Source organism: Amphibalanus amphitrite, unplaced genomic scaffold (assembly GCF_019059575.1).
Source record: "Amphibalanus amphitrite isolate SeventyFive unplaced genomic scaffold, NRLGWU_Aamphi_draft 001176F_arrow, whole genome shotgun sequence".
Classification (NCBI taxonomy): Eukaryota; Metazoa; Arthropoda; class Thecostraca; order Balanomorpha; family Balanidae; genus Amphibalanus; species Amphibalanus amphitrite.
In genome coordinates, this window is record NW_024882670.1 from 145,610 (window position 1) to 160,992 (window position 15,383).

Here is a 15,383-nt window from a genome sequence, read left to right on the forward strand (position 1 = left end):
GCTTGCTTAGCTTTTTTATTCTTCGCAGAAAAAAGAAAAAAACCATGGGAAACTGTTGTGAATTCTGTCGCACTGGGTCAGAAAAAGGGCATTCTCTGTCGCGTACGGTCGATCGCATGTTCACGAACTTTTTCACCTCTGTGTATACTCTTATCCCTCGCCGGCACAGGCCATTTTGAGTCCTTCGACGGCACAAGGGGGGGGGGGGGTACGACCCCCCCCCCCTCGCGTTTGGCCCCTGATCGAGCTAGAGCTTCGCGGAAAAAACGAGCGTGTTGCCCGTCACGAGAGGAAGCCGATGATACCCAATTGTAAGGTCCTAGGTCATCGGGTGACCTTCCAGGTCAGGTCAATGACCCGAAAACCGGGAAAATCGGGACCTGTTAGAAAGTCGTAAAGTGCGGCTGCTATGTGGTTTTCCGGGGTGCTGATCACGAATATCGTGTTAGTTTTCATCAGAGATGATGTCTTTAAGCATTTAGACCAGGTCGGGTCAGGTCAGGTCAGTTCAACCGGTAGGGGTTGTGACGGGTATTCGTAATACGTGTCAACCGCCTCGGACAGCTTCGTAACATGTTACGAAGGCACCAAAACTACTTCGTAAATGTTCAAATGGTTGCTAAATTCGAATTCAGCTCCAAAAACTAGCCTAGAAACATGTAAAACTCGAAAAAGTGAACCGAGGTCACCCGAGGTCACCAAAGGTCAATGACCTGACCTGATCTTCAGGTGACCTTGACACCCACCCTAATGCATGGGAGCAACATCAAATCACATGTTTGAACGTTTGAAACCACGAAAAGCTTGCAAACGCGCGGCTAATGCGAGCCGACATGCGCCGAACCGCGATTTCGGCCAAACATGGTCACAGAAAAGAGGTCACAGGTCAAAGGTCATTGGGGTCAGGGTCATGAAATTTTCAGGGTAGGTGTAAAATTGATTAACCCTCGCCCTGGCAGGGCCTTTTTCATAACACGGCCTGGCAGGGGGGGGGGGTCGATGCGACCCCCCCCCTCGCGATTGGCTCCTATGGCACCTAGAAACACCAAATTTGGTAGGTAGGTGGGCCCCATGGAGTTCTCGCCCCTGTACAAATTTGGTTGTTCTAGGTCAATATTTAGGGGGGTTTTGGGGGGTATAAATGTAAAAATTTCGCTAAAAACAGGTCAAAAGTTTTTCGCTTATAACTTTTGATCTAATTAAGATAGAGCAAAAAGAAAAACACCAGTGAACTCAGCACGTCAAGGCGCGTCGAATGATATACTTTTTAGCTTGCTTAAGTGTACTTAAAGTTTTTCTTAATTTTTAAGTAAACTTTAATTAACTAATTAAGTTCAAATTAACCAAATTGCATCATATCGCATATCATTCGATTCGGCTGATCACCAGGAACACAATGACACCATTTTTTAAGCTCTAGCGTCATTATGTGCCAAGTTATTGGAAAAAATGTGATTTGACCTCAGTTGACCTCATTTGACCTGACCCATGGATAAGTACACCAAACAAAGAAGCACCAAGTGACCTGCTGTTAAGTACTGTGGTTTCAAAGCACAAAAGTGATAGAACGAAGCGGATATCTCCAGTATTTTCCGAATTTAGTATTTTCCCATAGGCTTACCATTATGACGCAATGACCTCTAACTGACCTCAGGTCAGTGACCTCAAAAAACCCGAACTATATGTTATACAACTCGGTGAACTTAGCACATCCTGAAAGTTTGAAGGAAATCAGTCGAAAACTGTGAGTTGTACAGGTGCAAAAAGAAAGTTGAAATTTGACCATGACCTTGTACCGGTTTTTCTGACCTGGTGACCTGACCCAAGGTCACCCGGACCTGAAATTTTCAGGTCATATGTAAAAAGGTTGCCCCATAGGCTGTGCCAAATTTGGCGGCGCTGCGCGCCGCCGTTTTTACGCTATCTTCGAAAAACCTTAGGGGGGGTCGCATCGACCCCCCCCCCCTGCCAGGGCGAGGGTTAATGCGAGGGTACTGAAAGTTTCGTCGCGATCGGCCGCTTTTTACGCGAGTTATTTGCGAAAAACCTTAGGGGGGGTTGCATCAACCCCCCCTGTGCCGGCGAGGGTTATTATTTATTATTTATAATTTTTATGGCTGTTTATAGAGACACAAAACAATTTATTGCCACTTCTTTGCTATTGACGTCACTTAAAACTCAAATAAAATTTTTGATTGAAAGAGGCAATTGTGGCTCGCACGTTGAAGGAGTCAGAAGGAGAATGCGCACGCGCGTATTATTTATATATGAATACGTGAGACAACGATGGATAATACACTTTGGATCGAACCTCACGACTGTATATATCCTACATGGCGCGGTCGGTAGGACCCGTAGTAACGAATATGTAAACCTAAGCATAATTTTATAGTTAGGTTTGTTCTCGTGATATCCGGCGGCGCATTGAACGAAAGCGCAAATGGCGAGCAGTGAATCTGGTATGAGGCTCCGACTCTACGAGAGAATATCAGTCGCCGGACGGAGACGAGGCTTCTGATTCCACAGACGGTGTGCTGCTCGACAATAATGCGACGTCTGGTAGTTCGGTCGATGTCAGCCAGCTGCTCGCAATGATGCAGCAGCAACAAGCTGCACTTCTAACTATGATGCAAGAGCAGCAGCGAATGATGCAGGCGCAGAACGCGCAGCTGCTGGCGCAGCAGCACAGTCAGGCAAGCAGTGTGCCATCACAGACAAGCGAAGCTGGCAATAGGGCCTCGAACATGCCAGCAAAACTCCCAGCATCATCTCTGCCAGAGAAAGCGGCATACTCTATGTCAATGCAACAATGGCGAATTTGGCGACGTGACAATGGAGCAGTATGCGAAGATAGCGGGCTGGGACGATTGCGTCACGGTGATCGGCCTACGGATGCAGTGCGATGATAAAATGAAGAGAGTGATCGAGGCAGAGTACGGTGATGGCTGGGAAAACATGTCAGTCGATGATGCAATGACGGCACTTGAAGACATCATAAAGAAAACGTCGAACCCAGCTAGGGAAAGAGAACTATTTCACCGTCTACAGCAAGTGCCAGGAGAGTCCGGCAAAGCATTCGTTCACAGATGCGAACAACAGGCACTCGAGTGCGACCTCGCATGCCATCACTGTGCCAGGGATATCAGCGAGTGGTGCGTCCGGGATCGCGTGTTGGCTGGTCTCAGTAGTGACGCAGTGAAACTTGATCTATATCAGAATATAGACAAATACCCGTCCCTGGGCAGTCCCATGACCAAGATAGAGATGTTTGAGTCTGCCCGTTCCGGATGCTCTCCTGATGTTGGCAGTGTTGCGATCACTGCTGGGCTGGAGTCCAGTGATGCGGTTGAGACAGCGGCAGGAGACGACACACTGCTAGCGGCTCTGAAGTCCACGTACAAAAAGTCCAGGGCCACACAAAGACACGGACCGGCTAACTTCAGACAGAGGACAGAGACTTCAGACCCTCGTAACAATGGCACACGCAACAAGGACCGTCTGAAAGGCATCAAGTGCTCCAACTGCGGTGGGATCGGTCACAAAAAAGCACGGTGCCCCAGCGTACCCCAGACGTTCGCCAACAACCATGGTGACACAGAAGGCGAACTAGGACAGTCTCAGGTCGTAAGCCCCGTCACGACAGAAGAGTTCCAGTTGTACAGCGTGCATGAGCCCAGAAGTAAACTGGAAGAGGTCAATCTGTTCGTGAAACATGCAAAATGCAGCTCACCACGGAGGTGTCCTGCGTTGGCGGACACAGGTGTTGAGTGCTGCGTTGCAGGGCAGCTGCAGATGGATACCATGGGACTCAGACGGGCAGATCTTGACAGAACAGACGGCAAGATACGGCATGCAGGGGGAGGTGCCTTGATAATTCTAGGTTCTAAGCTGTGTACTCTTCAGCTGGCAGATGTGAAGACGGTGCAACGGGTCTTTTTCATTCAAGGCGTGGAACGGCTGTTCTTGTCCGTTGGTGCATGCAAGGCACTCGGTCTTGTGCACAAGAATTTTCCGCACCACACAGTGAGCCCGGGTCGCGAGGAAACGTTGAATAGCATCCGGAGTCCGCAGGCCACGAGCAAACCCTCGGACAGAGTACCGGAGCGCCCTGATCGGTTACCGGTCTCACCCACCGAAGAAAACATTCCTAAGCTAGAGGAGTTTCTGAGGCAAAAGTTTGCCAGCTCAACTTTCAACAGGGAAGGTGCGCCTCTACCTGAAATGGACGGACCGCCTCACACCATCCACCTGACAGCGGACGCCTCACACCTCACGCTCGTCACTCCCCTATTCCAATCAGCAAACACTGGGAGGCGGAGGTGAAGGCACAGCTTGATGAAGATGAAAGGATTGGTGTTATTGAAAAAGTACCCACTGGCGAACCCTCGGTATGGTGCGCACAAATGGTCGTCGTCCCAAAAGCTAACGGCAAACCACGGCGGACTGTCGACTACCAAGAACTCAACAAGTACTGCATCCGTGAGACTCATCATACCCGGGTACCATTTGACATGGTATCATCGGTCCCGCAGCACACGTATAAGACAACTCTAGACGCCTTTTGGGGCTTTCATCAAGTGCCCCTTGCGGTGGAGAGTAGAGCTCTGACAACATTTATCACACCATGGGGTCGGTATCGGTATCTGCGAACGCCGATGGGTCACGTATCGGCGTCTGACGCGTACACAAGGCGATACGATTACGCAGTAATCGACATAGAACGTAAGTTCAAATGTGTCGACGACGTGCTGCTGTACGACTCCAGTGTAGAACAGGCGTTCTGGCACTGATGGGACTTTCTGGAAACGTGTGGTAAGGCGGGTGTGACGCTGTCGCCGGAAAAGTTCCGATTCTGCAGGAGGGAGGTTGAATTTGTCGGTTTCAACCTAGGATGGAACAGCTATGCGCCGGCGGCTAGTAAACTCGCAGCCATCACACACTTCCCTATGCCAGAAAAGCCTACCATAACCGACATCCGGTCATTTGCTGGGTTAGTGAACCAGATGGCCCCGTTCATGGCCACAGCGCCCATCATGGAACCGTTCAGGGCGCTGCTAAAAGATACGCACAACAAACACGTCTACTGGGATGAGCAGCTCAGGAAGCGGTTCGAGGAGGTGAAGTCGCGTGTCTGTCAGCTGGTAGCCAGTGGACTTCAGTACTACGACAAAGACAAGCCCACGGCTCTCCTTACCGACTGGAGCAGGACAGGAGTCGGGTTTGTTGTCCTGCAACAGCACTGCCAGTGTTCGGGAACGGAGAGACCGTTCTGCTGCAAGGAAGGCTGGAAACTTGCCTTGTGTGGCAGCAGGTACCTAACGTCAGCTGAACAGCGGTACGCAGCCGTAGAAGGCGAGGCGCTAGCAGTTGTCTGGGCGCTGCAAAAGGCACGGCTGTTTCTTCTCGGCTGCCAGAACCTGGAGATCATCACGGACCACAGACCACTCCTGAAACTCTTCTCTGATCGTGAGCTTAAGGACATCACAAACCCACGGTTATTTCGGCTGAAAGAGAAAACACTGCCGTACAGATACGTTATCAGGTTCCAACCTGGCAAGAAAAACGTCATAGAGGACACCCTGTCGCGTTACCCAGTGGAAAGACTGAGCCCGTCAAGGGCTGACTTGAGCCTTGAAGAAGAGCTGAGTGTGGCAGCTTTGGCCGCCATCGAAAGATGCAATGATATTGCAACCATTGACCAGGGCCCTGTTCATGAACCCCGGCGGTCGCTGCGGCCGCTGCGGTCGCTGCGGCCAGCCGGGTTGTTACGTCACAAAAAGGGGCGGGGCTCATGTAGTATGACGAATGTATGACGTCACCTTGCTGCGGCCGCTGCGATCTCTGCGGCCGCAATCCAGCGACCGCCGAGCCGCAAGAAAGTAATTGCACTGAACTTGGCGCACTGAAGTCAAAGTGTAGGCTGTGTTGCCATGGAGACGATGTTATAAACAAATTCATTCCGTCCGGTGTTGCATGCCATGATACCTAAAAATTAGATTAATGCTTTAATATGAGATTTAATTTTAGACTTAAGTTATTTGTGCTACGATTTAATGAAAACAATACCAAATCATTCATGTGACCCACTTACAAAAAAAAAACACCAGACGGCTTTGAGAAACGCCCTTTTCATCACAGGAATGGAATACACAGATAAAAGAAGCGCGTGGAAACTATTGATTAGTAATCGTCTCAAGCGCGCAATTATCGGAAACTATTTCGGCAGCAGACGTGTTCATGGAACGCTGCTGCGGTCGAGTGGGTGATGACGTTTCAAAAACGGGCGGAGCTTAGAGCCTGCGGCCGGCCGCAGCGGCCGCAGGGTTCATGAACAGGGCCCAGAGCACAGTACGTCAGGCCGCCGACACTGATGACACATATCAGTGCATGAAACAGCGGATTAAGGAAGACAGCTGGCCGGAGAGCTGTTCGCAAGAAATTGGTCAACTGAAGGCGTATTTCAAGATACGAGACCGCCTGTGTATGGTAGATGACATGGTTTGTTACGCATACGAAGGTGGTCCACTGAGGCTGGTGATCCCGGCAGACCTCAGGAAAAGCGTCGTGCGGAATCTGCATGCAGCACACCAAGGTGTGGACAGCATGATGCGACGAGCAAGAGAAGCTGTTTACTGGCCCGGGATGGAAGGCGACGTAGAAATGATCCGGCGCCAGTGCTCGGAGTGTGATTATCATGCTCCATCACAACCAGCGGAACCGCTGATCATGACGCCGCATCCGGAGTATCCATTCCAACAAGTGGTGGCTGACCTCTTCGAGGTATCCGGACACAGATACCTGGTATACGCCGACAGACTAACGGGATGGATAAAACTTGACCACCTCCGGTCATTCACGACCGACAAGCTCATGCCCATATTCCAGCGGCACTTCGCGCAGTATGGGGTTCCGGAGCAGATCTCCGTAGATGGTGGAACCAGTCTCGTCAGCGCTGAGATGCGGAGTTTCTTCCAGCGCTGGGCAGTACGCATCCGTCAGTCATCAGCGCATTACCCTCAATCGAATGGTAGGGCGGAGGCTGCTGTCAGAACCGCCAAAATGATAATGCGTGACAATACTGGACCGGCCGCAAGCTTAGCCATGGAGCGTATAACGTCGGCTCTTCTCCAGTATCACAACACACCCCTGAGAGAGGGGGACAAGTCCCCTGCGCAGCTGTTGCTTGGCCGACAGCTCAGAGGTGGAGTGCCAGTAGCCACAAATCACCTCCTGGTCAGGCAATGCTGGAAAGAAGACCTGGACCAGCGAGAGAAGATGATGGCTGAGAAAGCTGAAAGACTGCAGGAAAAGGCTGGAGCAGCTATGCATCTACCGAAGCTGACATTGGGACAGCGCGTCCGTGTCCAGGATGCTGGCACGAAACGCTGGGACGGACAGGGGTAGTCACTAGGATCATCCGTCCCATCCGTCAGTACACCGTGCGATTAGATGGGTCTGGCCGGCTGGTGTTGAGGAACAGGAGATTCCTGCGACCCATCAGTTGGGTCAACGACACGACCCGGGGACTCAGCGACGGACGGCAGCGTCCGGTGTCTCAGACAGACGCCGCTCACACCGCCGCCGCCCCCGCCGCTCTCAGACGCTCTGAACGACTCGCACACCGGAGCCGAGTGATTGCCAACATGAAGGGGGATGAAAGGGAGATGAAGGAGTCAGAAGGAAAATGCGCACGCGCGTATTATTTATTTATGAATACGTGAGACAACGATGGATAATACACTTTGGATCGAACCTCACGACTGTATATATCCTACACACGTCCTTGGTGATTTGAGCGAAGATTGAAGAAAAATGAAAATCAAATTGGAAAAATCAAAATACATGAATGTTTTCCTTTCTTGGATGCTCACTAGTGTTTTGATGCCTTGCATATCAAATTAGTTTGAGACTTGCTCAGAAGGCTGCTTCAAGCCTGGCATATCACACCCCAGAAAAAATGCAAGGTAAGAAAGAAGCAAGAGTTTTGACTAGACAATCACTGTTTGACAGTCCATCAACTTCAGTTTCATTTTCCATAACATTGATAATGAAAAGCATCAGGGTCTGTTGTTCTAACCCACAACCATGCTTCAGGATTTTGCATTAGATGTCTACACTGCTAGTGCTTCTATTCTGGTTCGTTGTTTATGTTTTCTGTTGATGTAGGTACGTACCTACCTACCCATCTTTCTTAACCCCTCGCAAGGGCTTGTGTAGGCATGCGTTGCGCATCAGGCTTCAACACAACCACTTAAAGGGACTATCCCACCTTCAAAAAAAGTCCCGTTGAGGATTCGGAAATGTTACTCAGGGTATTGTGACGAATTCTGCAAGTTATTACGCGTTTTCATACTATACGTTTTGAGATATTGCGACTTTTATATTTCATCGTGACGTCATTTAGATCGGATCTGTGACGTAATGAAGGATTTACTTCATGCCAATGAGGGGGGAAATTTGGCAGCAAATATATTTGCTTTCAAATATGACGCGGCTCATACAATAACAAAAGTGTCTCTGATTAGGCATTTTGCAGTTGGCAATATGATACCTTGATGATACCTAGTCAATGTAAGTTTGTTGGACTTCCTGCACATTGTCGTCAATAATATTTGTGTATATCGCCGAGGCGCCGATTTCAACAGCGCCAACTTATTCGTAAAACAGGTTCTGGCGTTCAAACGGCTGATGACGTCATCAAAGCGCCGTTAATGGTTAAGAGATAGGGCCTTAGCTAAGGCCCACCTTTCAAATAAAGGGAACGAATTTCTTTAACACCACGAAGCTGAGGATATTACGACCAGGATATATAGTGGTTTCTGAACCTGGCCGCCAACTTGGCTATCTCAACTCAGAACTAATGCAAAGGTGGGACAGTCCCTTTAACCTATGATGCTTCATGAGCGTGAGAATCTATAGCCCATTGCAATGCGCTTTTGGCTATATGTTTTAACTAAGCACAACTTATTATATACTATTTGGTTGCATTTCATTTAAAGTATCCACGGCCGGCTGACGGCTGGCTGCCCACGGCCCCACAGTTTGCCACGGCTGTGGGTGGCTGTGGCTGTGGAGCCACGGCTGCGGGGCGGCTAGGCTGTGGAAAACTGCAGCCGTGCAGGACTCTAGGGCTAATGCATTTTAATGTCCCCTTAGACTTTGTAACGTCAGCGCAGATCTACAGATTTTTAAATCTTATACTAAAACCTTTGGTAGAACGTAGTGGTAAACACTGCTTTGCGCGCAACATCTGCCGCACTTTTAGGATGCTAAATTATTGCTTCCAAATGACATCATAGGAGCAGTGGAGGTCCCCACCCCGAAAAAAGAAAGTCTAATATCTCAAAAACTAGTGAATATTTTTCGGTGAAATTTAGCAGGTATTCGTTTTGCTCTTTCTGAACAGAGCGACATCACTTTTATGCCAATTCATTAACTTTTTGAAGAAGGGAGGGTCCCTTTAAATGAACTGGATTAAAAACCAAGTAAATACTTCCAGGTAGGTATTCAGTACACTCTCTGAGGATGTGCTCATCTTAACAGCGGTAGAAAGAGACCACTTGTGATGTTAGCATGGACTAGTGATGTCAATTACGGAAAATCGGAATACCGATACCAAACCAAATACCAACTAAAACCAGGGGAAAATACCGAAACCAAACCAACTTGGGAAGATATGGGAAATACCAACTTTTTACCGATTTCTTAGCCTCGTATACCTACATTAGTAATGGTTTATGATACCAACAAAATACCAAACACATTACGATTAAAATACCAAATACCAAGTTGGTATCGGTTTGGTATCGGTACCCTAAAGTGGGGCTATTTGAGACACTATGGTAGTGGTTTAGTAAAATCGCTGTAAAATGAAAACCGATTGATATTTTTTCGTCATATTTGCTTAGGCCGATGTGGAATTGAACAGTAAATGCCCTGAATAACCTTTTTGACAGTTTCGAAAAGTTTTGAAAGAAATTTGGCATAAAATACAAAACATAGAAAAACGCATAATTTAAGTTGCTCCAAAAGGACCCCTACCTGCAGCTTAGCATAGTTGAAATTTTAACAGCTTCGCCACTGGGTCTATCGTTACTACCGTTTTACCTAAAGGCTAAGCAAATTTTTCATGAAAATAATATATATTGTTAACGCTACTGCCGATTGCGTATCCCATTGTCTGAGCATCTCGATGATGCCCGCCTGGTCAAACCTCAACGGATATGTCAAATAGCTGCTGATAATGGTGATGCGATGCACCCGAGAACACTAACCACCATCTACCTTAACCCTCGCCCTGGCAGGGCATTTTTCATAACACGGCCTGGCAGGGGGGGGGGGGGGTCGATGCGCCCCCCCCTCGCGATTGGCTCCTATGGCACCTAGAAACACCAAATTTGGTAGGTAGGTGGGCCCCCCGGAGTTCTCGCCCCTGTGCAAATTTGGTTGCTCTAGGTCAATATTTAGGGGGGTTTTGGGGGTATAAATGAAAAAAAATCGCTAAAAACAGGTCAAAAGTTTTTCGCTTATAGCTTTTGATCTAATTAACCCTAGAACGCTTAGGGGGGGGGGGGTGTATCAACCCCCCCTGAGTTTTTTTTCGAAGTGCACGCTAAACGGCTTGTCGTAGCGGGCTGAAATTTTCAATACCCTCTGGGGCAACCTTTGCGCATCTTTTGCCGAAAAAAAATTGATCGGGTCATGTCAGGTCATGGAGTTATGACGTCATAAGAGGTACAGCCTCCGGCCGACAGTTACCAAACGTGTGCGCCGAATCCCTAGGTTTTCTGCCGGTGATACCCACATTGTTTGATGGATCATGATGAAACTTCCCATGCATGTTGGGGCAAGCATTGGCTATCGTGTGGTGCAAGAAAATTGACCGGGTCAGGTCAGGTCACGGAGTTATGACGTCATAAGAGGTACAGCCTCCGGCCGGATTTTCACGAAGTGTGTACCGAGTCCCGAGGTTTTCTGCTGATGCTATCCACATTGTTTGATGGATCGTCATGAAACTTCCCATGCATGTTGGGGCAAGTATTGGCCATCGTGTGGTGCAAGAAACTTGACCGGGTCAGGTCAGGTCACGGAGTTATGACGTCATATGTGGTACAGCGTACGCCGCCATTTCTGAGAAGTGAGTGTCTGATAAATGCGCCCCCAGCTTTTTTACGATTGCATGTGGAGTAGTGCATGTATGCTAATAGAACTTTCCAGACATGTTGGGACATCTATTGACTAACTTTTGAAATAAACAAAATGGCCGGGTCATGTCAGATTAGAGAGGTATGACGTCATGAGTGGTCCAACATCCCGTACGGTTATGTGCAGCCGTAAATTATTTGTTTTACAACGATTATATGAGCAATGTCGGTATATTTATCCATGGCTAGCGCTAGTCATTATTACTTTGAGCTTTTGTATTGTGGCTCGAACTTTCAGAGGCCATCGAAGGTCAATGACCTGGGTTGACCTAACTTTGGCCGGCACTTTGTGATTGGAACATTCTCGAAACATCTAGTAGCTCGATGACGAATCGAGAACGGTGACGAGTTTTTATCTTGAGAAGACACGATTCGCAAAAAAAAAAATCAGGACAGAGGTTTCCAGAACATTCGGGAATATTCGGGAACATTCGAGAAGGTCATGCCGCCGGGCGGTGATTGGCTGCTTCCCGCGAGTGGGCGGCAGTCTTGGGCATTCCAGAACATTTGGGAACATGGAACATTCGGGAACATTCGGGAAAATCATGCCGGCGGGCGGTGATTGGCTGCGCCCCGCGGGTGGGCGGCACCCTCGGGCGCTGACTGGCTGACGGCTAGCAGCGATCGTATTTTTTGTAGATATTGCATGATTGATCTAGATGTAAGTAGATAAATTTTGCAATGTAGTATAAAAGGGGTGCGCTCGGCAAATGCAATCAGTTCAAGATTTCAAGGGTTCCTGCGCGGGCAGCTCAAGATGCCACGCTCAAGAGGCAGGAAGCGGGCGGCTGAGCCTAGCACTAGTGGGTCACGCCGCCGTCCAGGCCAGCCTCTGACAGCAGAAGAGATCCAGCTCTTGCTGCAGGAAGACGACAGCGATCCTGAGGTCCGGTCAGAATCGGACGATGACAGTGACTGGGATTAAGAGCCGGAAGCTGTCACCGACTTCACAGAAGTGGACGGCGAGCCGCATCAAGCTGCCGCTGCTGCTGCAGGGACTCCCCGTCCCAGCGGCGATGGCCATGCCGTGGCTCCCAGCTCAGACAGCGAGGCATCGGAAGACGAAGCTGCTGACCGCCCGGCGGCCAACTTCACCCGGGTGGAGCAGGCTGGTGGCCAAGAGCTGTCAAGAACAGGGCGGGTGTGGACCACGGTGCCGCCCAATCACCGTGTCCGTGCCCGCCCAGGCAACATCATGCGCGGCAGCCCGGGCCCAAAGGGAGCGGCGAAGGACGTCAACATACCGAAGGACGCGTTCGGCCTCTTCCTTCCAGATAGCCTGCTAACGCAGATTCTGGAACGGTCGAATGAAGAAGGAGAGCGACTCGCAGCAGCAAGCAACCGCACCCACATCCCCGTGACGCTGATGGAGCTACGGGCCTTCATTGGTCTCGTTCTCCTGCGGGGTTGTGAGGGCGACCGCCGCTGCAAAATCGACGACCTGTTCTACGGGCCTTTCTCAAGGCCATTCTACAGGGCGACGATGACGAAGAACCGCTTTGTCTACATAAAGCGGATCCTCCGGTTCGATAATCGAGCCGACCGAGAAGAACGGCGCAAGAGGGACAAGTTTGCGGCAATCCGAGATGTCTTCTCGGATTTCAACAGCCGTCTGGCCAAGTTCTACACGCCGTCAGACTGTATCACCGTCGACGAGACGCTGCGAGCCTACCGTGGTCGGTGCGGCTTCGTGATCTACATGCCGAACAAGCCGTACAAGTACGGCCTGCTGTTCCGGGACGTAGCAGACGCCCGATCACGCTACATGCTGAACACCATGCCGTACGCCGGCAAGGCTGAAGATCCTGACCCTGAGCTCCACATCACCGGGGCGTCCAACGTGGTCCATCATCTGGTCCGGCCGTTCTATCGCACCGGCCGGAACGTGACCGCCGACCGCTTCTACAGCTCGGTGGACCTCTGTGAGGAGCTTCTCGCAGAGGGCCTCACCTACGTCGGCACGGTCATGGCAAACCGTCGACACCTGCCGGAGGACGCAAAGAAGACCGAAGGGAGAGAAGTTAACTCATCGAAGTTCTACTGGTCCGAGAACATCATGGTGACGTCCTACAACAAGAAGACCAACAAGAACGTGCTGCTGCTGTCGACCCAGCACGCCGAGCCGCTGGTCGCCGCTGACGGCAAGAAGAAGCCCGAGGTTATGTTGTTCTACAACGAGACCAAGGGCGGAGTCGACACGGTCGACCAGATGATCGGCACCTACACCTGCCGGGTGGCGACGCGGCGCTGGCCCTTGGCTGTCTTCCTGCTGATGCTGGACGTGGCGGCTCTCAACGGCTTGGTCATCTGCGCGGCATCCGGGTCCTTCTCGGACACCAAGCACGGCGACAGGAAGCTGTTCCTGAGGGAGCTCGGCCTCTCCCTGGTGAAGCCGCTGATCCTGCTTCGACCTGCTGAAGGGCTCACCATGAAGACAAGAGCAGCCATCGAGAACGTCCTGGGCAGCCGTCTACCGGCCCAGCCGCAGCCACGCCGAGAGCCCACCACCGCACGCGCCAGGTGTGCCACCTGCGTGGCAGACCAGCAGGGTGCCGGCTACAAGCGCAGTCGGCACACCAACGTGAACAAGGTGAAGTCGCGGTGCTGCAAGTGCACCATGCCGGTGTGCCGCAAGCACAGCAAGCGGAGCCTTCCTCTCTGCAACAGCTGTGACGCTGGCCCGTCCGGCGTGGAGTGAGCGGCAGTGGCTGGCAGGTGACGAGTCACACGTGTTGTGAGGTCACTTGTGATGATGTGTCTTTCATGATGTGTCTTTCATATGTGATGATATGTGATACATCGTTTGCTGTGAATTGATTGTTGGAAGTTGGAAATACACTTTTCTGAGTCGTTACCTACAGTATTTATAGCGGAGCAGTGGTCAACAGCCGACGAATCGGGACAAACACCGGAGGGTGATGTGACACCATATCACTCATCAGCAAAAGGCCTCTTACTTTTATAGGGTAAATACACCAAAAACACCATATATGATGCAGAATTGAGTGGGGAATACGTTGTTGAAGGTTTGAAGTTAATATCTCTCACCGTTTTGCCGCAATCGTTGCGCAAAGTTGAAAAAGTTTGATTTTTTTCGGAAAATTTGACTTTTGACCGGTCATAAGTAGGTCAAATGTTGACCTAGGACCAAAACATATACCACCAATCGCGAGATCTCGTTGAGAGCAATCCGTTGGTTTTTTCCGCTAAGCTCTACGACCTTCCGTTTCGAAACACCAGGGGGGGGGGGGTCGTAACAACCCCCCCCCCCCTGGTCGTTCGTGTTATGAGAAATGGCCTGGTCGTGCGAGGGTTAACCCGCGCCCCGTTGGGCTCTGCCGAGCAACGCGCCCGGTTGGGGGGGCCATTTTGGCCCCCCCCTAAGATCTCGAGAACCACGCAACATAGCGACAAGCGGTAAACGGCGTTGGATAGCCCCAACGGGGAACTACCTTGTGACCCAATTTTATTGACCTAGGTCAAACCGATGACGTCACAGGTCAGGTCAAAGGTCCAATTTTCACCGTTTACAGGCACTTCAAGAAATGCGTTGTTAAATCGAGTAAAATGCATTTAATTGAAAATCATCGATAGGGAAATGTTCTTCAAACACATATTTTGCTATTTGAGGTCACTGATACCAGGTCAGGTCACAGAGGTCAGGTCACGGGGGGGTCACAATATGAAAGTGTCGTGTGATACATGTTTTATGGTCCATTTTACATGACAAATGCGATTATATGGGTCAGGCAGCCTTTGGGACCAGCTAAGATCACGTTTTGGTCAAGTTCAGGTCAAGGTCAGGTCAAGGTCAGGTCAAATTAGGTCAAATTTCAAAGTTAATATTTTTGCATAAAATGGGTATCGAATCGATGCAGCTCGTCACGGGGAGTTCAATGGTGGTCTTTGTTTTGCCGTACGTGGTCTAGAATTGCTAAAAATTGAGTTCAAAAATTTGACGTCATCATTTTTGAACAGTTTTTTCGCTATAACTTGGCCAAAAAACGAGATATCGATCTGAAATTTGGTATGTATATAGAAGAGCGCTGGGACTATCACATATATTCCAGTTTTTCGAAATTCGGAAAAAATTTGGACTTTTTCAAAGTTTTTCTAAAAAAATCAATTTTTTTTAATATTTTTTGGTCAAAAACCAAAAACTTTGAAAATCCGAGATAG

The 15,383-nt window shown here is 49.8% G+C and overlaps 1 protein-coding gene across 1 annotated transcript; it reads left to right on the forward strand.

Annotated features, from left to right (window-relative positions):
- The first annotated feature begins 5,003 nt into the window (after window positions 1–5,003).
- On the forward strand, window positions 5,004–13,902 carry LOC122370864 (piggyBac transposable element-derived protein 4-like). The gene is made up of 2 exons (XM_043346816.1): window positions 5,004–5,466; window positions 12,392–13,902. The coding sequence occupies exons 1-2, from the start codon at window positions 5,004–5,006 to the stop codon at window positions 13,900–13,902; spliced, it is 1,974 nt and encodes a 657-aa protein (XP_043202751.1).
- Window positions 13,903–15,383: the final 1,481 nt, after the last annotated feature.

What these genes read in the sequence shown, in the direction of transcription:
- LOC122370864 (XM_043346816.1), top strand. Translation starts at nt 5,004, where the DNA reads ATGGCCCCGTTCATGGCCACAGCGCCCATCATGGAACCGTTCAGGGCG. An exon ending in CCTGAAACTCTTCTCTGATC is followed by an intron (nt 5,467 to 12,391) that starts GTGAGCTTAAGG and finishes GTGCCCGCCCAG; the next exon opens with GCAACATCATGCGCGGCAGC.